Below are 27,356 nucleotides of genomic sequence, written 5' to 3'. Positions count from 1 at the left end.
TCATTCGGGCGCCAGCCTCGGAGCCCGCGCGGGCGGCGCCATGGAGATGCACAAGAAGATCCGCCTGGAGCTGCGGAACCGCGCGCCCGAGGAGGTGAGGGGCGGCGGCGGCGAGGCGAGGGGAGGCGAGGGGAGGCGAGGCGAGGCGCGGGCGGGCGGCGGGCGGCGGGCGGGCGCCTCGGGGTTCTCGCCTCGCGTCGCGTCGCGTCGCGTCCTCACGCGCTCTAAGATGGCGCACGCGCCCGGTTCGCGCTCGCGCCGCCGCTCGCGCAGCAAACTTTCCGCAACTTGGCGCCGCCGGGAGGGGCGCTGGGGCCGCACGCCGGCACACGACGCAGCGACAGGCCGCCCGCCGGAGCCAGCGGGCGCGGCGCTTCGGGCGGATGGAGGCGGATGGAGGCGGATGGAGGCGGCGGCTCCCGGGCGCCTCAGCCTCCCCGGCTCGGAGCTTGGGGAACGAACGGCGAGGGGCCGCGGGCACGTGCGGCGCACCTCGCAGCGGCTCTCCGCCGCCGCCGCCGCCGCCTCCCTCCCTCTGCTTCCTCCCTTCCCTCCTCCTTCCCCTCCCTTCCTTTACCTTTTCCTTCCTTTCCTCCCTTCCTTCCCCTTTCCTTTCCTTCCTTTCCTTTTCCTCTTTCCTTCCCTCCCTCCTTCCTTTAATCCTTTCCTTATCCTTCTCCTTTCCTTCTTTCCTTCTTTCCTTCCCTCCCTTCCTCCCTCCGCCCCCTCCCCTTCTTCCTTCCTCCCACCTTCCTTGCCTCCCTTTTTCTTTCTTCCTCTTTCCCTCCTTTCTTTCTCTCCCTCTCTCCCTTCCTCCCTCCCTCCCTCCATCCCTTCTTTCTCAGGGAGGCACGAGGCACGCAGGGTGGGCAACGCCGGCCCCTGATTGCAGAGTTGGAGCCTCCTCATGTCTTTGTACCTTTGGAAGTTTCTGTGTCCCAGTACTCAGGTCACCCCCCAAAACAACCCGACTCCCGGGACACCTCCACACGCGGAAACAAGAGTCAGACTGAAAAATTTGCCTTGAACTCAGCTCTCACCTGAGAGGGAGAGAGGGAAAGGGAGGGAGGGAGAGACAGAGAGAGACAGACAAAGAGACAGAGAGAGAGAGAGAGAGAGAGAGAGAGAGAGAGAGAGAGAGAGAGAGAGAGAGAGGGAGGGAGATGGAGGGAGGGAGGGAGGTACTGTCCACCTGTCCACCTGCCCGGTGCTCCAGCCCCCCTGCTTCCTGGCCAGTTTGGGGAGAGCCTGACTTCCCAGCGCCGAGAGACCTACCGGCCTCAGATTCACATCACACACTTGGCAAAACACACCTCTAGTTTGTTTGCCGTCTTCAGCACACACCCCGTCAAGTCGAGTGGACTGTTTAGTTCTAGAATCCCAGCTCGCAGACCGAGTCTATAGGGCGGCAAAGAGGCGGACTTGATGCGGCGGGGGAAACTGGGTTTCTGACATCGAATCTCTTTGTGCCTGTCGTTTCACCACCGGGCCGGGTCTCCGTGTGTAGCGACCCTTGCAGGTGCCACCTTTGCTCAGGAAAAGAAGTATTTCAAGGGCTGGAGCCAGATAGCACAGCGGGGAGGGCATTTGCCTTGCACGCCACTTAGATGGATCACTGAGGTCTCGGGGTTCCCCAAACTCCTCCAGGAATGATTCCTGAGTGCAGAGCCGGGAGCAACCCTTGAGCGTTGCTGCTGTATAGCCCCAAACCAACATTATTTCAGAGTCGCACTCACACTACTCTTTGTGTGGTTGTTATTTATTTTTGCTGATTTATAACCCTCACAATATCTGGCATGTTTTTTTGGGGCCACTCAGGGGTTGTTACTCCTGGCTCTGTGCTCAGAAGTTGTTCTAAGTTTACTTCTGGCAGGCTCAGGAGACCATATGGATGTTAGGGATAGCATCCAGGTTGTCAGTGTCCCTACCCACTGTGTTATTGCTCCAGCCCTAACATGGCATATTCAACCTAAATGAGGTAAAATTAAATGTAGGGCGAAAGTGTCTTGTTGCCCTCTACTTTTATTTTTTTGGTTTTTGGGTCAGACCTGGCAATGCTCAGGGGTTACTCCTGGCTCTACGCGCAGAACTCACTCCTCGGGGGACCATATGAGATTATGAGATGCCAGGATTCAAACCACCATCCTTCTGCGTGCAAGGCACGCCCTACCTCCATGCTATCTCTCCAGACCCTCCCCTTAAGTTTTTTTAAAAACAAAAATAAATTATTTCTTGGGTTTTGGGCCACACCCAGAAGTCCTCGGGGATTACTTTTGACTCTGAGCCCAGGATCACTCCTGGTGGGCTGGGGGACCATATGGGATGTTGAGGATCTAACCACTGGTTAGCTGTGTGCAAGGCAAGCACCTTACCCACTGTGCTATATACTCTGGTTCCACCCCCAAGTTCTTTTTTCAAATTTTAATTTTTTTGAGTCTTTTAAAAATATTGTATTTATTTATTATGTATTTATTTATTGTTTTTTGGCCACAGCCAGTAGCATTCAAAGGTTACTCCTGCTCTGCACTCAGAAATTGCTCCTGGCAGGCATGGAGGACCATATGGGATGCTGGGATTCGAACCAATGACTTTCTGCATGAAAGGCAAACACCTCACCTCCATGCTATCTCTCCAGTCTTTAAAAAATATTTATTTACTTATTTATATCTATTTACTTATTGTTTTTGGGCCACACCCTGCAACACTCAGAAGTTACTTCTGCTCTGCACTCAGAAATTGCTCCTGGCAGGCACGGAGGACCATATGGGATGCTGGGATTCAAACCTGGGTTCGTCCTGGGTCGGCCACATGCAAAGCAAATGTCCTACCTCTGTGCCCCCAAATATACTTTTATTTTTTGCTCCTCTTAATAAGAGTTTTAAGAACTGTCACAGAAAGTTTTGTTATTACAACTCTGAATTTATCCTTTTGTGGTTCATCATGCCTCAGGGAGAATGCCACAAAAATGTCTTTAGGATGACAGAAGTAATGTTTTATTTTGGGTTCTAGGTGATATTGCTTGGTCTCCATGTTAGAACAGATAACCTTCCAAGACTGACTGTCACAGGTGTTCACCTCCCTTCGTCCCTCTCTCCGTTTCTTTCTGCTTACTTGTGATTCTGTACTCAAGAATCACTCCAAGTGGACTCGGGATCCTATGGGATCCCGGGAATTGAATCACCTTGTCTGTGCAAGCCTAGCGTCCTACCGGCAGTACTATCTCTCTGTCACAATTTGTCTTTTATTAGGGAAGGTGATGGTTCTTTTTTTGTTTGTTTTTGGTTTTGGGTTTTGGATTACACCCTGCTGCACTAAGGGGTTACTCAGAAATCCCTCCTGGTGGGCCGGAGAGATAGCACAGTGGTAGGGTGTTTGCCTTGCAAGCAGCTGATTCAAGACTGAGAGTGGTTCTGTGCCTGCCAGGAGCAATTCCTGAGTGCAGAGCCAGGAGTAACCCCTGAGCACTGCTGGGTGTGACCACCCCCCCCCCCAAATTTGCTCCTGGCAGGCTCAGGGTACCATGTGGGATGTCGGTTTTTGAACCCATGTTCATATCCTGACCAGCCTTGTGCAAGGCGAATGCCCTGCTGCTGTACTTATCACTCCAGCCTCAGGAAAGGTGTTTTTTTTTTTTTTTTTTTTTTTTTTTGTTGTTGTTGTTGTTTTGTTTTTGGGCCACACTCAGCAGCACTCAGGGGTTACTCCTGGCTCTGTGCTCAGAAGTCGCTCCTGGCAGGCTTGGGGGACCATGTGGGATGCTGGTATTCGAACCCATGTCTGTCCTGGCAAATGCCCTGCCGCTGTGCTATAAACCCCAGGAAAGGTTTTTTATTTTATTTTATTTTTGGGTCACACCCGGCAGCGCTCAGGGGTTACTCCTGGCTATACTCCTGGCTCTATGCTGGCAGACACAGGGGACCATATGGGATGCCGGGATTTGAACCACCGTCCTTCTGCATGAAAGGCAAACGCCTTACCTCCATGCTATCTCTCCAACCCCAGGAAAGGTATTTTTGAGTTAGGGTGCATTTGCCAACCAACGATAAAGGGTTTAAAATGAGAAAGTGAATTTTCCTGAGTCTTCTCTTACAGGTTTGCTTTGACAATAGAGTAGAAGGCTTTTTCAGTTTTTTTTTTTTTTAACGCATCATTGGTTTGAAGCAGGCATTGGGTTCCTCTTTCCAGTTTATTTATTTATTTATTGACCGCACCCAGTAATGCTCAGGGCTCTGTGCTGAGGGATCACTCCTGGAACTCAGGGATTGAACTCGGGTTGGCCACATGCAAGGTAAAATGTTCTCCTGTTCTATCACTCTGGCCAATTCAGTTTATTTATTTATTTATTTATTTATTTATTTATTTATTTATTTATTTATTTATTTATTTATTTTTACTGTTTGGCTCATCCCCAGCATTGCTCAGGAGTTCCTTCTGGCTCTGTGCTCAGGAATCACTTCTGGAACTGCTCAGGGAATCACACGGGGTCTTGAGATTGAACCAGGATCAGCCTCTGGCAAGACAAACATCTCCGTCCGTCTGTCCCATGTCCCATCTCTGGCCCATCATTCCAGTCTCCTCTTTCCAGTTCAAGTCCATCTCTGGTGTATCAGCCTTTGCTCCTGTCCTTTGCTGGGAGAGAATTCCGGCCAGCCGCTTTCTCTTAACCGGAACAGAAGGCAAAAGCAGCTACAAATAATTCGCGAGTGTTAAGCTCTTTTGTGAACACCTAGAAAATTAATCCGTAGAAGTTAATAATAAAAGCTCAAGCTGAATTCCTGTCAAGAGGTTTATTGAGAGAATAAGCAAAGCTTTTATAGCCTGTTTCAGTGGGAGGAGCAAAAACACAGGATTGAAACTTAAACCAATCAGATTTGTACAGGTACAACGATTTTTAACCAATGGGAGCAGACACATTTTGATGGCGGGAAGGATAAGGAGAAACCTGGCAGGATGGGGGGAGGGGAAGCAAATCCTTAATAGATTCTAACAGTTTAAACCTTACAAAAATCTATTTATGACTATGCTTGAGAGCAGTTACAAAAACAGATTCCATGGAAAGATTAAGGAACCTAGTTAAGCCAGGTTCTCTGTGGTGAGCTAAGTTTATTTGCAGGGTTCTTTTGGCTCAGGGCTATGCAAACTTTTGGCTTGAATCAGGCAGCGGTGAAAAATCCATACAAAGTTCCTTTAAACATGTGGGTACTCGGTCGCCCACATCTCCCCCTGTTTAGTATACAATATGGAAGGGACAGATGTGCCTCGGTGGACTGGCCACACTGGGTGAAGAGGTGTGGGGCTTCCAGTCACCGCATCTGCTACCCTTGAGTCAGTCGTTTCCAAAGCTTGGCAAGGCGCGAGCGCACAGATTGAGGTCTATGCGCCAGCTCCTCGATTACTTCAAACTTAAGTGGTGGAGAGTTGGCAGGAGGGGAGATGTCAGGCGTCAGCTGGTCTTCTGAGGTGCATAGCTGTTGGTATAAAACTTTTGAGTCCTTTCTGGTTGCTTCACCCACTTGATTTTTCACGAAGGTGGTGAGTTTGCGAAAAGCCCAAGGACCAAAAGAAACTAGCAACATGAAGCCAATGAAGGGTCCCAAAAAAGCTGGGAGCACTGTAGTTATCCATGGAGTGGTAGAAAACCAATTTTTGTACCAGCTCTCACTCTGCTCTAAATCTTTTTGTTTATTTACTAAATCATCCTCTATACGTTGAATGCTGTCTCTAAGTAAACCTGTTTCATCCTTAAAAACACAACATTCTTCTTTAGGAGCTACACAGATTCCCCCTTTCTTCAAAAAAAAGGAAACCAAATTAAACCATGGTGGTTTTGCTGCACTATTTTTGCTAGGGATTTAACAATGTGCTTTAAGTGTTGTAAACTTAGTTTAAGTTTGGAAACATTATTAACAACAGTTATACTTAAGGCATTGACAGATTTTAGAGTATGAACCAATGAATAAATTATTGTGCTTACAGCGGTAGCACCCAGGCCTATGATTAAGGCTAGGGTGAGAGCAGGTTTGACAGGTAAGTTAGGCATTAAAACAATGAAAACACAGTAGTTTTAGGACTGAAAAAACAAATGTGAAACAATGTGGGGAGATAAACCAGTAAAACAGGCAAGAAACGTTAAATTGGGGGCAATTATGAACTGAAAGGAGGAATTAATGACAAGAATTTGATTACAATTTTCAATAGGGGGAATTATATTGGGTACCAAAAGGCAAAGTTCAAGTTTCACCACCTGTTTGAAGGTGATGCTGAAGTGAGGCTTGGGGCTGGATTGCAGAGCGAAGGGGTCAGAGACAGGCAGGAGGTTGCCAAAGCAGAAGGGCGGTTGAGATGAATAGCAGATAGGCAGGGTCGGTGATGGTGGAGGCGTTGACCATCTGCAGGATGAGGTTCAAGGTGGAAACTGGACCAACAGGTTTGATGGTTAATCTGGCATTAACAAAGCTAATAGTCATGATAAGCAAGAAACATTTCAGTAACAATATGGGGAGAATGTCCAGTGGAGTTGGGGGCTTCAATGAAGATGTAAGTGTTGTTAACCACAATGGTTTGATTGCAAATGTCTGATAGTTGGACAGGGGGGGCGCATATATGGTCCGAGTAAGCAAGGTCCCACGCCCATGACCTGTGTCAAAGGTATGCCTTGATGAGTCTCAGCTCCCCAGTGGAGGTCAGCAGGGTCGTTGGTAGCAGTGGGCATGCTGAAGGTTTATAGAAGGGCTGCCAGGCAGAGTATCATCCAGCATTCCCCTTAGGCAGAGTCAGTCAGAAACAGGTGCAGCAGGAATGGTGGGATAGCAGGAGGGGTGGCAGGCTTTTTTGAAGTGAATGAGGACAGGACTGCAGGAAGCTGTAGGAGGTCTATAAGAAAACAACTTGGCAGGAGGTAAAATGATTATTTTTGAATGCCACAGAAATGCCTTCTGACTTTTGCCAGACTTTAGCACTTTTAAAAAATCTTATAATTAATGATAGCCAATTGTTTAAAAACCTTTAGACTGAACTTAAATGATTTCTTTTAAACTTTTTAGTTATTATTTTAAAGCTAGATGCTTCTTTTTGTAGCCACATTTGGCCTTATTGTATTGGCCTTAACTATACATAGCAGAAAAACTGGGGATTGCAAAGTTCAAAAATTCTCCAGGAAAAAGTTATTCCTGATGGCCATTTGAGAAATTTTTGAGGTTTACCATCCCCTATCTTTTTTGCCATGCTGATAGAACAAAGCTAGCTTAGCACAGGATTTTTAGCATGATTTCACAGTTTATAGATGACTAGACTAAGCTAGGTAAAAAATTAATTGAAATTTTAAAAATGGATAAGACTATAAAAATTGTATTTATAGAAATGCAAAAACAACAAATAGACAGACAGAACAAACAAGAAACACAACATTGTGGCCACTTTCACTGATAACACGCACACCTGAACAAAAGGATTGAATGAAAACTTGCATTAGAAAAATGGACAAGCGCTTTTAAAGTATTTAGCCGGCATATTTGTGAGAGAAAAGAAGAAGGAAAAAAAATTATTTTAATGTAGCTGGAATGGAACTGCTGAAAATAAATTTTAAGGTTGGCTTTAACACAAAACATTTTTTAAAACAATTTAAATTTGAAGTTTAAAACATGAAGTAAAATGTTAGCAGTTAAAAAAAATTTTTTTTTTTTTTTTTTTTTGTTAAGTGACATGGTTAGGGGAGCGCTGAAGAAGGAGTTTCCACGCTGAAGTATATTATTTGCTGAAAATGAACAGGTTTGTTATAAATTGGTTTCACAGTAGAATAGTAAGACAGCTGTAATAAAGTGTTAAAATTTTTATGATTAAAGACGAGAGCATGAACTATGATTATTAAAGGTATAAAAAACTGACTTTAAAAAACAACTGTTTGTACTTTGAAGATTTTAAGTGAATAATTTGTAAAAATTATATACCAAATTAACAAGATGTGTAGACATTATAAAATATAGTTAAAGACATTTGATGCATTTTTACACCTAGAACTGAAGACCAAAATTATTTTTAGTACTTGTGAATTTGCTTATAAAATTTAGGTACCTTTATAATGCTAATTAACAATATTATTTTAAAAAAGGCTAACCAGAACATGAACAGAGACAATTTAAGATTAAACTTGGAGAATGCAAAATTATTTGTACTTACCTTTGAGTTTAAATTTAAGCTTGAAATTGAGAAAAGGGATAAGGCTACTTAAGGTTTAAGTTTTTTAAATGGCAATGCTATTTTGCTATATTTATTATGCATTTAAAAGAACTTAGGCTTAGTTTAGAGTTTTGGAATGTTTACACACTATTGTTAAGGAAAGCTGACCAACTTATTTTGCTTACTTGTATTATTTTAGTTGTTAAAAAATTAACTTTATAAACATGTGCAGTAATTTTAACAAAGGAGTTTTGCTCTTTTTTCAATGCAGAGGTAAGAAAGACACCTGTGTTATATTTACAAATTATTCCTTAAAAACAAAGTTAAAAATGTTACAAAATGTTATTTGACTATTAGATTTGAATAGCAGACATGGAGAGGAAAGAGCAATTAAAAAGACAAAATATAAGAAATATTTAAATGCAGATTAAGGAGCCTAAGCTACTAAAAAATGCCCATGACATGAACTATTTTACAAACTTTATATACTTTTAAGATTAAAAATAATTTTTAATAGAAATATAAGATTTAAACTTTAATACTTGTGTGTTTGTTTAAGTTTTAAAACACGAAAAGGTTTTTTATTTACTGATAATTTGTTATTACAAGTAACTGAATTATGACCTTGCTTTAAAATTTTTGAGAGGCATGAACAAAGGGTGTTTATTGCTGTTAGTTGCTTTTTTTTTTTTTTTCTAGAGAATTTTTTTTTTTTTTTTTTTTTTTTTTTTTTTTTTTTTTTTTTATGTTTTGCACCTTAGCTACACAGAAACCTAGTTTTTAAAACAGGTACAAAGTATACCACATATACGCCACCTTTGCATAGGTTAAATAACTTATTATGACATTTTTTAACACATATAAGACTTTTTAATTTCACCAACTGTGGCCTTTATCTTTAGAAAAACATTTTAACTTAGGCATTTCGACTTAGGAGAAAGGAAAGCTTGTAAGGGATGGAAGGAGGAGGGGGGAGGACCGTTCTGCTCGCTTAAATCTTTGAAGCAGCCTGAAGTTTTTGTAGGCAACGGCCACTGGCTAACCCAGACAGGTGTGTTTGAACACCAGGTAATTTATTTTGCTTGGGGGTAGGTTAAAAAGCCGGAAAAGCGTGTGAATAGCCTAATTTTAGGCGTTCAGGAATGGGGGCGGGCTAGAACCGGCCACAGCTTCTAGCTCGCCGGCATTCTGCCCCGCGGGGGGCTGTGGGGGGTGCAGGCATAGAGAAGGGAGTGGCAGCGGGAGTTAGTAGAAGTTGGTTGCTGTGACACAGACCTGGAGAGTGACTCAGGCACAGAGTTGCTGACAAGCTGGGATTTGGAAAATGTGTGTTGTTTTTATAAGAGTTTAGAGACTGGGATATTTGCCCGCCCGCCGGCTGGCTAGAGATTAACAGCGCGGGGGAAAAAAAAAAGCGGCGAAATTTTGGCCCGCCCGCCGGCTAGAGCTGTTCAGGGAAAAAGGCGGCGGTTTTAACAGGATTAGCACAGAGGTTGAAGCAGCAGAAGTGAAGATAAAGGGTTAAAGGAGGGAGGGAACTGAGAGATTTAAAGCGACAGGAACCTGAAAACTAGATTTTTGGTAAACATCATAAACAAAACATTAAGAAATTACAAATATATTTTTTGGTAACTTCTATGTGCCTGCGTTTTAATGCAGACTGAATATTAAGCACTGAATTTGGCTTCTGTGCTTGAGGGGGGCTGCCCATAAAAAAGCACAGGAGTCCCAAAGCCAATTGCGGGACGATAGGTCGGCACAAAAATAAATGTGTGCACACATAAGAAAGGCTGACTTACGCAGCGTCACTCCGGATGGGAGTTTACCCGACGTCTTACCACGTTAGCTCCTGGATTCGCCTGCCTCCAGCCGACGGGATGATCACATAGGATTCAAAACACACACGTGGGGCGCCATTTTGTATCAGCCTTTGCTCCTGTCCTTTGCTGGGAGAGAATTCCGGCCAGCCGCTTTCTCTTAACCGGAACAGAAGGCAAAAGCAGCTACAAATAATTCGCGAGTGTTAAGCTCTTTTGTGAACACCTAGAAAATTAATCCGTAGAAGTTAATAATAAAAGCTCAAGCTGAATTCCTGTCAAGAGGTTTATTGAGAGAATAAGCAAAGCTTTTATAGCCTGTTTCAGTGGGAGGAGCAAAAACACAGGATTGAAACTTAAACCAATCAGATTTGTACAGGTACAACGATTTTTAACCAATGGGAGCAGACACATTTTGATGGCGGGAAGGATAAGGAGAAACCTGGCAGGATGGGGGGAGGGGAAGCAAATCCTTAATAGATTCTAACAGTTTAAACCTTACAAAAATCTATTTATGACTATGCTTGAGAGCAGTTACAAAAACAGATTCCATGGAAAGATTAAGGAACCTAGTTAAGCCAGGTTCTCTGTGGTGAGCTAAGTTTATTTGCAGGGTTCTTTTGGCTCAGGGCTATGCAAACTTTTGGCTTGAATCAGGCAGCGGTGAAAAATCCATACAAAGTTCCTTTAAACATGTGGGTACTCGGTCGCCCACACTCTGGGGCCAGGGCAAAGGCCCTGAGGGTCAGAGTCAAGCTGACCCCACAACTGCAGGGCTCTTCTGCCTACTGGGAGTGACCCCTGACCTCTAGCACCAAGCTTGGATTCTTTTTTTTTTTTTTTTTGTTTTTTTTTGTTTTTGGGCCACACCCGGTGACGCTCAGGGGTTACTCCTGGCTATGCGCTCAGAAGTCGCTCCTGGCTTGGGGGACCATATGGGACGCCGGGGGATCGAACCGCGGTCCGTCTCCTAGGCTAGCGCAGGTAAGGCAGGCACCTTACCTCGAGCGCCACCGCCCGGCCCCCAAGCTTGGATTCTTATACCCAGAGTATTACCTGGTGTGGCCCCAAGCCAAAAGGAAAAATGGGGAAAAGCTGGACTTGGCTGGAGCAATGATCGTACAGTGGGTGGGGTGCTTGCCTTGCACCCAGCCTAGCTGGGTTCGATTTTGGGCCCCACACACGGTCCCATAAGCCTCACCAGAAGTCATTCCTGAACTGTTGGACAGGAGTAAAACCTGAACACTGCCAGCTTTGTCTCTAACTTCAAAACCAAAAATAAGACCGCCAAGGAAAGCTTGACTTGTCGTGACTTTAGCCTGTTTGGTCTTGGGAGGAGGGGCTTTCTTTGCACAGAGCCTGGTGGCAGTGATGTCCTCTTTGTTGGTGTTACGGAACAGACAGCGAAGCAACCCTGATGTGTGTCCTCTTTCTTCCAGGTGACGGAGCTAGTTCTGGATAATTGCCTGTGTGTCAATGGCGAAATTGAGGGCCTGAATGATACGTTTCAAAAACTGGAGTTCCTGAGCATGGCTAATGTGGAACTTAGCTCACTTGCAAGACTGCCCAGCTTACATAAACTTCGAAAGGTAAGGCTTGATTTGTCTGTCTGGGTTTTGTTTGTGCTAAACTGGCCGTGCAGGGGAGTCTCTCTTGGCCTTACCTCTTTTTTGTTTTTGTTTTTTTTGTTTTTTGTTTTTTGGGCCACACCTGGCAGTGCTCAGGGGTTACTCCTGGCTGTCTGCTCAGAAATAGCTCCTGGCAGGCATGGGGGACCATATGGGACGCCGGGATTCGAACCAATCACCTTTGGTCCTGGATCGGCTGCTTGCAAGGCAAACGCTGCTGTGCTATCTCTCCGGGTCAGGCCTTAGCTCTTTTGCTCAGGGGACCCCACCTCCTATGTGCAAAAAAGCCTGTGCTCTGACTCCATGAGCTATTTCTCTGGTCCTAGTCAGTTGGTTATTTAGTTATTTAGTTATCTGGTGGTGTTCAGGGGTTATTCCTGGCTCTGTGCTCAGGAATCACTCCTGGTAGCAGGCTCGGGGACTAAACTATGTGGGATGCCGGGGATCGAACCCAAGTTGGCTGTATGTAAGTCGAACGCCCTACCCCTTGTACTATAGCTTTGGTCCTAGACTATTTTATTTAAATATTAATTTGTTTGTTTATTTTTGGGCCATTCCCAGCATGGGCTAGCTCCTCCCATTTCAGGTTGTTGGGGACCATTCCTGGCAGTACTCTGGGGAGTAAGAGAGGCCTGAACCCACCTTGTGCAGTATCGTCATTAGCAACGTCATCCAGGGCAGTGCTCTTCCCAGGCCCAGTAGTGCTATGTTTCGGTGTGGGAGAGGGGAGGCTGCTCCCAGCAGTGCTCTGTCCTCTGCTAGAATTTGAACAGGGATCTGTCACAGGCCAGGCCTTAACCATCGCTTTGACTCTATCCTTCCCTATTAGAGTTTGTAAGCGAATGATTCCCATCCATGCCAAGACCTGGTATGTCAACTATTTGGCTGAGAAAATGACCGAGCGCTTTTTTTTGGTTTTCGGTTTTTGGGTCATACTCGGCAGTGCTGCTCAGGGATTCCTCCTGGCTCTACGCTCAGAAATCGCTCCTGGTAGGCTCGGGGGACCCTATGGGATGCCGGGATTCGAACCACCATCCTTCTGCATGCCAGGCAAATGCCCTACCTCCATGATATCTCTCTGACTCCCGACCGTGAGCCTTTTAATGAGAAGGTGTTGACTTTTCAGCAAGACGAGTCAGAGGGACAGAAGAAATAGCACAGCTGTTAAGATGCTTGCCTTGCACATGATCAACGCAGCTCAATTCCTGACACCCTATGTTTGCCCACGCCCACCAGGAATGACTCCTGGCTGCAGAGCTAGGAGCAAGCCCTGAGCATGGATATGGCCCCAAAACAATGAAACAAAAGCTCCCCCCCCAAAAGAAAATAAACCAAGGTACGACAGATTTTAGAATCTGCTCATAATGATTTAGAAATTTAAATTTAATGATACTTTGTGACATCAGTTTGAATTTTATGTATACTTTTTTTTTTTTTTTTTGTTTTTGGGCCACACCCGTTTGACGCTCAGGGGTTACTCCTGGCTATGTGCTCAGAAATCGCCCCTGGCTTGGGGGGACCCTGTGGGACGCCGGGGGATCGAACCGAGGTCCGTTCCTTGGCTAGCGCTTGTAAGGCAGACACCTTACCTCTAGCGCCACCTTCCCGGCCCCTGAATTTTATGTATACTTAATGTTTTTCCTTTTCTTTTTTCTTTCGCTTACTACTGACTCTGTGCTCAGGGATCATTCGTGGTGATGCTCGGGGACCACTATAGGGTGCTGGGGATCAAATCATGGTCGGCCATATGGAAGGCAAATGGCTTACCCACTGTACTGTCTCCCTGGCCTTATACCTAACATTTTTTTTTTTTTTTTTTTTTTTTGGTTTTTGGGCCACACCCTGTGCCGCTCAGGGGTTACTCCTGGCTATGCGCTCAGAAGTTGCTCTTGGCTTCTTGGGTGACCATATGGGACACCGGGGGATCGAACCGCGGTCCGTCCTAGGCTAGCGCAGGCAAGGCAGGCACCTTACCTCCAGCGCCACCGCCCGGCCCCATACCTAACATTTTTATCTGGAACATGAAATCAAGTTTTGATACAGCTGGACTCAAATCTGGGTTTGGTTTCTGTACCTGTTTTTGGTTTGGGGTGATGCTCAGTTGTTACTCCAGGTTCTGCACTGAGGATAACTCCTGGCAGTTTCTGGGGACCATATGGGATGAAGGGGATTAGAACTCAGGATGTTTGCTTGCAAGGCAAATGCCTTACCTGCTGTACTGTTGCTTTGACCCCTGGGTTTAATTTCTTTTTTTTTTTGGTTTTTGGGCCACACCCGGCAGTGCTCAGGGGTTACTCCTGGCTGTCTGCTCAGAAATAGCTCCTGGCAGGCACGGGGGACCATATGGGACACCGGGATTCGAACCAACCACCTTTGGTCCTGGATCGGCTGCTTGCAAGGCAAACGCCGCTGTGCTATGTCTCCGGGCCCTGGGTTTAATTTCTTGAAGAAATTCACTGTTCTTTTTTAAGTTGACAGATTTTGTAATTTGGTTTGATTTTGAGTCCATTTTGCTGTGCCCAGCTATCTCTTCTGGTAGTGCTAGGGGTACCATATGAGGTCTTGGGGAATGACTGTTGGCTGTGTGCAAGCCAAATACACTACCTATTTTTTTGCTTTCTCCCTATACTTTTTTTTTTTTTTGGTGGGGGTGGGGGGAACCACACCTAGCAGCTCTTTAGAGGTGTCTCCTAGCTCAGGGCCCAGAAATTACTCCTGGCTGGCTCAGGGGGTCATCCAGGTTCCCAGGGATTGAAACTGGGTTGGCCATGGGCAAAGCAAACACCCTCCCAGCTGTGACATCATTCTGGCCCTCACCAGTTTTTGTTTTGTCTCTGTGTTGCCTGTCTAGCTGGAACTTAGTGACAATATAATTTCTGGAGGCTTGGAAGTCCTGGCAGAGAAGTGTCCCAATCTCACTTACCTTAATCTGAGTGGTAACAAAATCAAAGATCTCAGCACAGTGGAAGCTCTGGTAAGTGGGTAGATTTGTGTTGGGCTTTCTTGAGGGAAGGGGAGTAGATTTTCTGAGATGTGCTCATGGGGATTTTTGGTTCTTGGAGTTGTGGATATTCCTGAAGATTGAAGAACCAGCCACTCCTCCAGTGCCTGGGATGGAACTCAGGGCACTTTCAATTCATGCAAGGCCTATGTTGCTACACTTGGATCAGTATCCCAGCCTGACATCCTTGGACTTTGCGACACTTTTGAGCAACCTTCTGATTTCAGTGCTGACCGCTTTCCTTTTGTGAGAAACATTTAGGGCCAGGATGTGGGACAGAGCTGTCAGTCTAGCCTTGGATATGTTTGAGATCTGATTTTGACACACACACACACACACACACACACACACACACACACACACACACACACACACACACACACACACACACACACACACCCCTGATTTTGACACACACACACACACACACACACCTGATTTTGACACACACACACACACACACACACAACTTTCAGGGGGAAAAATTGGGAGGCAGCACACCTGGGGATACTTGGGTTATGTCTGACTCTGCACTCTTTTTTGTGGGGGGATCACACCCAGTGGTTAACTCCTGGCTCTGTGCTAAAAAATCACCCTTGGCAGGCTTGGGGGGGCCATATGGGATGCTGGGAATCGAATCCTGGTTCATCCTGTGTTGGCTGCATACAAGGCAAATGCCTACCACTGGGTTATCTTTCATCTTTCTGGCCCTGTCTCTGCACTCTTGATGGTGCTGGGGGGGGACCCAGTACACAGGATAAGGCAAGCACCCTACCTGCTATACTATAGTTGTGGCCCTTCCTCTTTCTAAGGTTTCTTTTTTTTTTTTTTTTGGTGGAGGGGGGGACACCCAGTGGCATTCAGGGTTACTCCTGGCTTCTGTGCTCAGAAATCTCTCCTGGCAGGCTTGGGGGACCACATGGTATGCTGGTGATCAAACCCAGGTTGGTCCCGGGTCAACAGCATGCAAGGCTGTTGCGACATTGCCCTACTACTGTGCTACTCTTCAGTCCCTGAAAATGATTCTCTTGATTTTAAGTATATATATTTTCTGATTTATGAATGAAAAATAAATTATATGGTGTCTTTATCTTGAATATGAGTTTCAACTTTTTTCTTTTCCAGCAAAATCTGAAAAATTTGAAAAGTCTTGATTTGTTTAACTGTGAGATTACAAACCTGGAAGATTATAGAGAAAGTATTTTCGAACTGCTGCAGCAAATCACTTACTTAGATGGATTTGATCAGGAGGATAATGAAGCTCCAGACACAGAGGATGATGATGATGATGAGGGTAATTATTCTTTTTTTTTGTCTCACACCTGGCAGTGCTCAAGGGTTACTCCTGGCTCTACACTCAGAAATCGCCCCTGGCAGGCATGCGGGACCATATGGGATGCCGGGATTTGAACCACCGACCTTCTGCATGGAAGGCAAATGCCTTACCTCCATGCTATCTCTCTGGCCCCGAGGGTAATTATTCTTAAAACTGGTAAATGTGGGGCTGGTGAGGTGGCGCTAGAGGTAAGTTGACTGCCTTGCAAGTGCTAGCCAAGGAAGGACCGCGGTTTTTTGATCCCCCAGCGTCTCATATGGTCCCCCCAAGCCAGGGGCAATTTTTTTTTTTTGGGCCACACCCGGCAGTGCTCAGGGGTTACTCCTGGCTATCTGCTCAGAAATAGCTCCTGGCAGGCACGGGGGGACCATATGGGATGCCGGGATTCGAACCAACCACCTTAGGTCCTGAATTGGCTGCTTGCAAGGCAAACACTGTGCTATCTCTCCGGGCCCAGGGGCAATTTTTGACCGTAGCCAGGAGTAACCCCTGAGCATCAAACGGGTGTGGCCCGAAAAAAAAAAACAAAACCCTGGTAAATGTATCAGACTTATAACCTCTAATTGAGCTATGTAAATTAGAAAAGGATTATGGAAAAGGATATCAATAAGAGGAAAAATTTAAAAACATGTAATGACTTTTCTTTCCCTCCCTCCCTCCCTCCCTTCCTTTTGGTTTTTGGGTCATACCCGGCAGTGCCCAGGATTTACTCCTGGCTCTGTGCTCAGAAATTGCCCCTGGCAGCCATGGGGGACCATATGGGATGCCGGGATTTGAACCACCGTCCTTCTGGGTGTAAGGCAAATGCCCTACCTCCAGGCTATCTCTCCGGCCCCTCTTTATTTATTTACTTTTTGATTCTAGTCGTCTTGGGGGAATTTAATTATTATAAGAGACCCCATGAAAATTTGTATCTGTAGAAATTTGTGTATTGGCTCCTAGTGGAAGTGTTTACAATACTGATTTAAGATACAACCAACCATCATTGTAGTAGTATCCATAGTAGCCTAAAAATGGGAGCAGCTCAATGTCAGGCAGCTGATGGATAAACAAAAGGTGATAATACCATATATTGTGAGATTACTCAGCTATGAAAATGATATCAGAGGCTCAGCTTAGCATCTGGGAGTGGCCCTCATATCCCTCAAGAGAAAAAAAAAGGAAGAAATAGGTACTCATACATGCTTCAGTACTCATGTGTGAATGAAACTTGAAAATATTCTGAATGAGGGGCTGGAACGATAGCACAGTGGTAAGTAAGACATTTGCCTGACATGCAGCTGACCAGGAACTGACTTGGGTTCGATCACTGGCATCCCATATGGTCCCCCAAACCTGCCAGGAATGATTCTTTTTTTTTGTTTGTTTGTTTTTGGTTCACACCTGGCAGGGCTCAGGGGTTACTCCTGGCTCTATGCTCAGAAATCACCCCTGGCAGGCACAGGGGACCATATGGGATGCCAGGATTCGAACCACTGTCCTTCTGCATGAAAGGCAAAAGCCTTACCTCCATGCTATCTCTCCGGTCCCAGGAATGATTCTTTAGTCAAGAGCCAAGTGCAGGGCTGGAGAGATAGCATGGAGGTAAGGCGTTTGCCTTTCATGCAGGAGGTCATCAGTTCAAATCCCAGCGTCCCATATGGTCCCCCGTGCCTGCCAGGAGCAATTTCTGAGCATGGAGCCAGGAATAACCCCTGAGCACTGCCGGGTGTGACCCAAAAAAAAAAAACCACAAAAAAAAAAAAAAAAAAAAAAGAGCCAAGTGCACACCCTGAGCACCGTAGAGTGCGGCCCAACTCCCCCCCCCCCCAAAAAAAAAAATAATTGAAATGATGGGCCAGGTATATCTTGGTCCTTTGCTGGTCTAGAAGGACCCTTAGCCCTTCTGGACACTGCTTGGGAAGCTTTCCCAAAAGAAAAAGAAATGGTGGAAAAGTATACTTGAAAGTGTTTATAAAGCGGGCCCGGAGAGATAGCACAGCGGTGTTTGCCTAGCAAGCAGCCGATCCAGGACCAAAGGTGGTTGGTTCGAATCCCGGTGTCCCACATGGTCCCCCAAATAAAAAAAAAAGTTGTTGATTTATTTTGGGGCCTGAGAGATAGCATGGAGGTAAGGCGTTTGCCTTTCATGCAGGAGGTCATTGGTTCGAATCCCGGCGTCCCATATGGTCCCCCGTGCCTGCCAGGAGCAATTTCTGAGCCTGGAGCCAGGAATAACCCCTGAGCACTGCCGGGTGTGACCCAAAAATCAAAAAAAAAAAAAAAAAAAAAAAAAGAAAAAGAAAGTGTTTATAAAGCAAAACAAACTTTAGTTCATATGACATTTGGACAACTGTTGGGAAAAGAATCAGCATTTAGAAATCACTTTTTTCAGATAGGAAATGTGGATGTTGTCAAAGGGAAAAAAGACTTAATCACTCAGAGGTCACATGTTTTGCTTAGGCATTTGAAGTGATGGGGGCAAGGGCAAAAAGAATCCTAGCAAAAAGCATTTGTCGGGGCCAGAGTGCTGGTGCAGGGCGTAAGGTGTCTGCCTTGTGGGCACTAGCATAGGACGGATCCCCTGGCGTCCCATATGGCCCCCTCAAGCCAGGGGTGATTTCTGTTTTTTGTTTGTTTTTGTGCATGGTTGCTTTTATGGTGGTGGTGGGTGGTAGTGGTGGTGGTGAAGGGGCGATTTCTGAGCGTATAGCCAGGAATGTGTGGCCCAAAAACCATTAAAAAAAAAAAAAAGGAAGCATTTGTCTAACCATTTACTTACCTCTTCAAATGTCATTCAAGATGGAGATGAGGAGGAGGAGGAAGATGAAGCTGGCCCGGGATACGAAGGTGAGGAAGGCTGCGAGGAAGATGATGAAGAAGAGGATGACGACGACGATGACGATGATGACGAAGGCTCTGAATTGGGAGAGGGAGAAGAGGAAGTGGGCCTCTCATATTTGATGAAAGAAGAAATTCAGGTGATAGATGCTTCTTAGAAGCACTGAATATTATTTAGGCATGGGGCTAGGACTTGAAAAGTAAGTGTGGGTTGGAGCACATGCTTAATCAGCCTTGTAGGAATTTCTGTCTCCACCCGTGGTCCCTGGGAGCTGCAAGGAGTGCCACACTAGCAGTGTTCCCAGCCTTGCTTTGGGGACCCTGTGGTTCCAGAGATAGAACCCGGTATCCTGCATATGAAACATGGGCTCAGTCTATTGCTGTTCTCCCTCATGGCTGGGACTGTTTTATGTTTATGTTTCTGAGCTTCGATTTGGGCATTTACAAAACTAAAATTATACAACTTTCAGAGGATTAAAGATTTGGGGCTGGAGTGATAGTACAATGTTGTAGGGTGCTTCCCTTGCACATGGCTGAACTTGGTTCATATGACATCCCATATGGTTCTTGAGTCCTGCCATGAGTGACCTCTAGCGCAGAACCAGGAGTAACCTCTGAGCATTGCTGGGTATGATATGCCCCTCAAAAAAAATAAAGATTTTAAGGTTTGGAGAGATAGTATGGAGGTAGGGCGTTTGCCTTGGATGCAGGACAGTGGTTTGAATCTCTGTATCCCATAGGGTCCCCCGAGCCTGCCAGGAGCGATTTCTGAGCTTAGAGCCAGGAGGAACCCCTGAGTGCGGCCGGATGTGACACCCCCCCCCCCCCAAATTTACAAGCTAGTTTGTGTAAAGTATTTAGTTTCTGGCTCTTGAAAAAGAAAATGGTTCCTTTAGTTTTCTTTACATATACATCTACATATATACACTCATACATATATATATAATTACATACACACACATACACACACACTGTTGGTGTGTACATAAATGCTGTTACTCTTGGCAGTGCTCAGTTGACCATAGGGGATGTCAGGGATTAATTAAACCTCGGTTGACCTTATGAAGGCAAAACCCTAATCTCTCTGGCCTTGTGTCTTTAATCTTTTAGTTCTTCTTCTTTTTTTTTTTTTTTTTTTTGGTTTTTGGGCCACACCCGGTAACGCTCAGGGGTTACTCCTGGCTATGCGCTCAGAAGTCGCTCCTGGCTTGGGGGACCATATGGGACGCCGGAGGATCCTAGGCTAGCGCAGGTAAGGCAGGCACCTTACCTCCAGCGCCACCGCCCGGCCCCTTCTTTTTTTTTTTTTTATTGAAACTCATATAGGAAGATGTGAGTGTTGAAAAGAGAGGAGTGCTTGTGTTTTTTTTCTTTTTAAGAGAGAAAACTGAATGTTTAAGAAGCTTCTTGATTACAGCTTCTCCAGAGTGGAAATAAACAAGCAAAATTATATAAATACAGGCAAAGGTTTTGAAGGGAGAACCCAGGCTTAAATAGCCAGCCCCTTTTTCAAATTCTTTTATTCATTTATTTACTTACTTATTTACTTATTTATTTATTTATTTATTTATTTATTTATTTATTTATTTATTTATTTATTTATTTATTTATTGGTTTTTGGGCCACACCTGGTGCTGCTCAGGGGTTACTCCTGGCTGTCTGCTCAGAAATAGCTCCTGGCAGGCACAGGGGACCATATGGGACACCAGGATTTGAACCAACCACCTTTGGTCCTGGATTGGCTGCTTGCAAGGCAAACACCGCTGTGCTATCTCTCCGGGCCCCATCCTTTTCCTAATTCTTACGTATGCATTTGAGTAGCTTTCTAAAGGGTCCTGGACCACTTTGGAGTAGCTCCATTCAATGCTGGTCTTGTCATCTGAGTGCTGAGGCCACCATTTACGTGGCTTGGTGGAAATCATTGTGTTTGTTTTCTCCAAGACATAGGAGCCCTTAGATAGACAGGTAGATAGGTGGATAGATAGATAGATAGATAATAGATAAATAGATAGATAACCTTCCTTGAATTCCATCTCCCAAAGTGCAAACTTAAATTGTCACAACAAGCCTTCTTGTTTTTCTACTTATATATATTGTTGAAATGACGATCTTGCCTTGCATTTAATTGCTTTACTAAGTGAAGAGCACTGATGATAGATATAAGGCCATGAAATTTCACTACGATACTTGTGCAACCACCGCCCAAATCATGCTTCATGACTTGTTTTATTTTGCTGTGTGTGGTGAGAGGCTCAGATCAGGAGTCACTTCTGGCCACTCAGGGACCATATGTAGTGCTTACCCAGTTCAAGGTAAGCACATGAATCTCTGTATTGTTTCTAGCCCAGTATTGTGTTTTCTTTTTCACCATGATTTTGTTTAGGGCTGCTTCCAGCTCAGTATTTGTGTGATGCTGGGGATTGAACTTAGATCTTTTGCATGCAAAGCATATGCTCAGCCCCTTGAGCCATCTGCGAATCTTCAGCTTGGTGAATTTGTATGAATTCCTATTTTTCTTTTTTTGGGGGGGCCATGCCTAGCAATTCTTTGCCTCTATACTTCAGAATCATTCTTGGCAGTGCTCAAGAGACAGTGTGATGCCAGGGATTGAATTTGGGTACGCAGTAATATCACTTTGGTTACATTTCAAAAAATTCTTAGCGATAAGAATTCCCTGTAGTTGTCTCATGCAATTTTAAAATCAGTCACACCCAATTCCTTTGCTCTTTGTTCCTTTTTTTCCTGATGCTTTGGGGTCATGCTCAGTTTACTCCTGACTACTCAGGGTTCACTCCGGGAGTGGCTCAGAGGACATTTTGGGGCTGGCCATGTGCAAGGCAAGTGCTTTGCCTCTGTCCTAACTTTTCAACCCTGTTTTCATAATTTATATTGGTTTTTTATTCGTTAAAATAACATTTCTTGAACTTGCTAGTGTTCTTTTTCAAATTAGTTTTATATTGATCAGTTATAGTTCTTATCTATTGGATAATACAGCCTTTCTTTTGGTTGGGGCAGGGACCCAAACTTGTGTAAGTGGCCAAAAAACAAAAAAACAAAAAAAAAGAACTGCTAGGCAGGGAAAACTTGGGTAACACACTCTGACAGTGTTCACAGCCCCATTCACATCCAGAAGTACTAAGCAGAGGGGTGAGAGCGATAGTACAGCGGGTAGGGCCACGCAAGCACCAATCCAGGTTCAATACCCAGCATCCCTTATGGTCTCCTAAGCACCACCAGGAATGACCTGGAAGCACAGAGCCAGGAGTAACACCTGAATATGCCAAGTGTGGCATTCATGAGACCAGAGAAATAGTATAGCAGGTAGGAAGTTTGTCTTGCATGCATCCAACTCTGGTTTGATCCCTGGTATCCACGGCTGCCAGGAATAATTTTTGAGCACAGAACCAGGAACAACCTGAGTGCTACCAAGTGTAGCCCCAAAATAAAAACAAAACAAACAAAAACAGCTAAGAAGTTCTTAGCTTCTTAAAATAAGCATCTTTGAGGGGGGCCACACCCGGTGACGTTCAGGGATTACTCCTGGCTCTGCAATCAGATATCGCTCCTGGCAGGCTCGGGGTACTATATGGGATGCTGGGGATCAAACTCAGGTCCATCTGAGTCAGCTGCATGCCCTACCTCTGTGCGATCTCTCCAGCCCCTATCTTTAAATTCTTTTTTTTTTTTTTTTTTTGGTTTTTGGGCCACACCCGGCGTTGCTCATGGGTTACTCCTGACTTTCTGCTCAGAAATAGCTCCTGGCAGGCACTGGGGACCATATGGGACACCGGGATTCGAACCAACCACCTTTGGTCCTGGATCGGCTGCTTGCAAGGCAAACGCAGCTGTGCTATCTCTCCGGGCCCCCTATCTTTAAATTCTTAAAAGTTTATCTTCGGGCCCAGAGAGATAGCACATCTGCGTTTGCCTTGCAAGCAGCCTATCCAGGACCAAAGGTGATTGGTTCGAATCCCCGTGTCCCATATGGTCCCCCGTGCCTGCCAGGAGCTATTTCTGAGCAGACAGCCAGGAGTGACCCCTGAGCACCCATGGGTGTGGCCCAAAAACCAAAAAAAAAAAGTTTATCTTCAGGGGCCAGCGAGGTGGTGCTAGAGGAAAGGTGTCTGCCTTGCAAGCGCTAGTGTAGGACGGACCGGGGGTTCCCCCGGCGTCCCATATGGTCCCCCCAAGCCAGGGGCGATTTCTGAGCGCTTAGCCAGGAGTAACCCCTGAGCATCAAACGGGTGTGGCCCGAAAAAAAAAAGTTTATCTTCATTATTCTATAGCTCCTAATTTACCAAGATCCCAAACAAGTTGTCAGGATTTGAACCACCGTCCTTCTGCATACAAGGCAAATGCCTTGGACCCGGAGAGATAGCACAGCGGCATTTGCCTTGCAAGCAGCCGATCTAGGACCAAAGGTGGTTGGTTCAATCCCGGTGTCCCATATGATCCCCCGTGCCTGCCAGGAGCTATTTCTGAGCAGACATCCAGGAGTAACCCCTGAGCGCCACCGGGTGTGGCCCAAAAACCAAAAACCAAACCAAAACAAAAAACCAAGGCAAATGCCCTACCTTCATGTTATCTATCCGGTCCCCTCTTCTGTTGAGGCTAATGGGACCAGATGTGGAGCCCAAAATCGAACCCAGGTCAGCTGAGTGCAAGGCAAGCACCCCACCCACTGTACAACCAATGTTCCAGCCAAGTACAGCTTTTTCCCATTTTTTCCTTTTGGCTTGGGGCCACACCAGGAAATCCTCTGGGTATAATAATCCAAGCTTGTGCTAGAGGTCAGGGGTCACTTCCAGTAGGCATAAGAGCCCCGCAGCGGTGGGGTCAGTTTGACTCTGACCCTCAGGGCCTTCGCCCTGGCCCCAGAGATGGACCTTTTTACTTGAACTGGAAAGGGGAGACTGGAATGATGGGCCAGAGATGGGACATGGGACGGACGGGTGGAGATGCTTGTCTTGCCAGAGGCTGATCCTGGTTCAATCTCAGGACCCCGTATGATTCCCTGAGCAGTTCCAGGAGTGATTCCTGAGCACAGAGCCAGGAGGAACTCCTGAGCAATGCTGGGATGGTTCAAAAAATAAAAATAAGGGGGTTGTTAGGTTTAGAATACAATATTCATAGAAGAGCTCATTACGTATCAGAGATTTGTGTTCTACTTTGCAAAAGTTAAAATTATATATATATATATTTTTGGTTTTTGGGCCACATCCGGTGGTGCTCAGGGGTTACTCCTGGCTGTCTGCTCAGAAATAGCTCCTGGCAGGCACGGGGGACCATATGGGACACCGGGATTCGAACCAACCACCTATGGTCCTGGATCGGCTGCTTGCAAGGCAAACGCCGCTGTGCTATCTCTCTGGGCCCTAAAATTATATTTTAAGATTATATTTAAAATCTTGGCCACTCCAGGGTCAGTGATGTTTTCAGTCATAGAGCAGTATACTTGCCTTTCAAGTAGAAGCTTCCTAAAACTAGACAAATCAGGGCCCTGAGAGATAGCACAGCGGTGTTTGCCTTGCAAGCAGCCAATCCAGGACCAAAGGTGGTTGGTTCGAATCCCGGTGTCCCATATGGTCCCCCGTGCCTGCCAGGAGCTATTTCTGAGCAGACAGCCAGAAGTAGCCCCTGAACACCGCCGGGTGTGGCCCAAAAACCAAAAAACACACACACACACACACACACACACACACACACACACACACACAAAACAGAAAACTAGACAAATCAGATTTTAGCAATTTAGAATTTATTCTGTAGAAATTAAAGCTCAGAGGGGCCCGGAGAGATAGCACAGCGGCGTTTGCCTTGCAAGCCGCTGATCCAGGACCAAAGGTGGTTGGTTCGAATCCCGGTGCCCCATATTGTCCCCCGTGCCTGCCAGGAGCTACTTCTGAGCAGACAGCCAGGAGTAACCCCTGAGCGCTAGGTGTGGCCCCCCCAAAAAAAAAGAAATTAAAGCTCAAACTTTACTGGTTTTTTTTTTTTTTTTTTTTTTTTTTTTTTGTGGTTGATAAATTGTTATTTGGATGAGTAGATTTTTAAAAATTTCTGGGCCACACCTTTGGTGCGAAGGAGTTAATATTGGGTCTGCATTGAGGAATAGCCCGTGGCACATCTGGTAAGTTTGGGGAACCATCTGGGATGCCAGGGATCAAACTCAGGTCAACTGCATCTAAGGCAAGTACCTTACCCCACTGTTCTATCTCTGAGTCTTTGGATGAGTAGTTTTTTGTTTTTTTGTTTTTTTGTTTTTGAGTCACACCCAACCGCGCTCACTTCTTGGCAGACTGGGGACCATATAGGATGCTGAGGATTTAGCTTGGGCCCAGTCTCATGCAAGGCAAACTTCCTACCCTGTTGTGCTATCACTCCAGCCCTGGATGAACAGATTTTTAATAGTAGGAGGGATTTAGAGATCTTTCTAGATGATTACTTTCTTTGACCAGAACATGGTTCAGAGAGTAAGTGACGATTAAGGCTTGGGCTGGTATTCAAGTATTTCCTATTTCAGTTGATAAAATGAAGACTTTGTTTTTGTTTTTGCATCATGCTCTATGGAGGTCAGGGAGTTACTTGGTTCTGCACACAGGTACCTCCTGGAGGTGTTCAGGAGACTGTATGAGATGCCGGAGTTCAAATCCACATCAGCAGCATGAAAGGCAAATGACCTACCCAGTCTCTTCAGCACCCTAAATGGAAAATTTTGCCTATGAAATAGCCAGAAGTTGCCCTTTCGATGTGGGCATATTTTATTATTTAAATTAGTTAAAATGGGGCCAGAGGGATAGCACAGTGGGTGGGTAGGATGCTTGCCATGTACGTAGTTGACTTGGCTTTGATCTTGGCATCCTATATGGTTCCTTGACCCCTCCAGGAGTAATTTCTGAGTGAAGAGCCCCTCAAGTACTGCAAGGTGTGACTCCAAAACAAATTTAGTTAAAATGGAATAAATTTAGCAATTTAGTCCTTAATTACAATGGTTATATTTCCAATGATCTGTAGTCTTGGTCAAAACATGGAACTTTGTTCCATGAATAAATTTGATTTGCTCGGGCTTTTACAAGTAGATCTCCCCCACCCCCCGCTTCCTTTGGTTTTAACAAAGGTTTTTATAGTTTTGGCAGAGGTTGTCAGAGTAACCAGTCTTTTTGCTTTTATTGGAATGTATATTAAAAATTTATGTCATGGGGGCCGGGTAGGTGGCGCTGGAGGTAAGGTGTCTGCCTTGCAAGCGCTAGCCAAGGAAGGACCGCGGTTGGATCCCCCGGCGTCCCATATGGTCCCCCCAAGCCAGGGGCGATTTCTGAGCACATAGCCAGGAGTAACCCCTGAGTGTCAAACGGGTGTGGCCCAAAAACCAAAAAAAAAAAAAAAAAAAAATTTATGTCATGACTTACTGATTTTCAAACAATACTTGAATTTCAAGGATGAAGAAGATGATGATGACTATGTTGAAGAAGGGGAAGAAGATGATGAGGGTAAGTTAATCAGTAAAGGGTAAAGGGTAAAGGATGTTGAGTGAGATTGGAGTGGCTAGGGCATTTGTCTTATGTTTGGCTAACCTAGTTAGATTCCCAGCATCCCATATGAACTCTGAGTGATCCCTGAGTACAGAGCCAGAAATAAGTTCTGAGTACCTTGGGGTATGGCCCCAAAACAACACAATAACCCCAAACTGAAGTAGCTTAGAACATTTGCATTTTAAATAAGAGTAAAAAGATAGTGGAATGATGAGCTCAGTTTATTAGTTTTTTTGTTTGTTTGTTTGTTTTTTGTTTTTGGGTCACACCTGGCGGTGCTCAGGGGTTACTCCTGGCTGTCTGCTCAGAAATAGCTCCTGGCAGGCACGGGGGACCATATGGGACACCGGGATTCGAACCAACCACCTTTGGTCCTGGATCGGCTGCTTGCAAGGCAAATGCCACTGTGTTATCTCTCCGGACCCTATTCGTTTTCTTAAGGTCTTTCATTTTGGAAAGTGTGAAGTCTCTGAGATGAGTTCTTTCTGAACCCCAGATGATGTCTTCTCTAGATTTGCTCTGTGGCATTTTTTACGTACCATAGAGAATTATTATTTACTACTAATATAAAACCAGGCCCTTCAGTTTCTCAATATGTATTTCATGATTTGGTCACAAGGGTACATATCAAACTGTCATTTATGGATTTCTTCATTTAAGTTCATTACGGTGCAATTGACAGAAATTAAGAGGAGACAAACTATTTCTTCAGGCCATTACTTTTTCACTATATTAACTAACATTCATGTGCTAAGGTTATTTCACAATTTTCCTTTGGCTATTTCAGAAGAAGGTCTTCGAGGGGAAAAGAGAAAGCGAGATGCTGAGGACGAAGGAGAGGAAGATGACTAGACCAGTGAAAGGCTGGGTCTCCGATGGGTCTTGGGTATACAGTGGAGTGATGACTTACTTCATGTACAAATAGCTTACCCTACAGACAATAATGTGTAACTTTTTATAGGAAAAGCTTGGTTTTACTATTTTTGCCTTATCATTCCAAATAAAATTTACTAGCCTGTTAATGATCATCTTGTATGTAGAGAAAAA

The 27,356-nt window shown here is 45.3% G+C and overlaps 1 protein-coding gene across 1 annotated transcript; it reads left to right on the top strand.

Annotated features, from left to right (window-relative positions):
- ANP32E (acidic nuclear phosphoprotein 32 family member E) lies at positions 1-27,356 on the top strand. Its single transcript, XM_049765947.1, has 7 exons — positions 1-94; positions 11,432-11,581; positions 14,472-14,594; positions 15,747-15,915; positions 18,739-18,917; positions 26,216-26,267; positions 27,097-27,356. The coding sequence occupies exons 1-7, from the start codon at positions 41-43 to the stop codon at positions 27,159-27,161; spliced, it is 792 nt and encodes a 263-aa protein (XP_049621904.1). The 5' UTR covers positions 1-40; the 3' UTR covers positions 27,162-27,356.

The sequence above is a fragment of the Suncus etruscus genome, chromosome 19 (genome assembly GCF_024139225.1).
Source record: "Suncus etruscus isolate mSunEtr1 chromosome 19, mSunEtr1.pri.cur, whole genome shotgun sequence".
Classification (NCBI taxonomy): domain Eukaryota; kingdom Metazoa; phylum Chordata; class Mammalia; order Eulipotyphla; family Soricidae; genus Suncus; species Suncus etruscus.
Note: the sequence above shows the minus strand (reverse complement) of the source record. Positions and strands in the feature narration are given on the sequence as shown.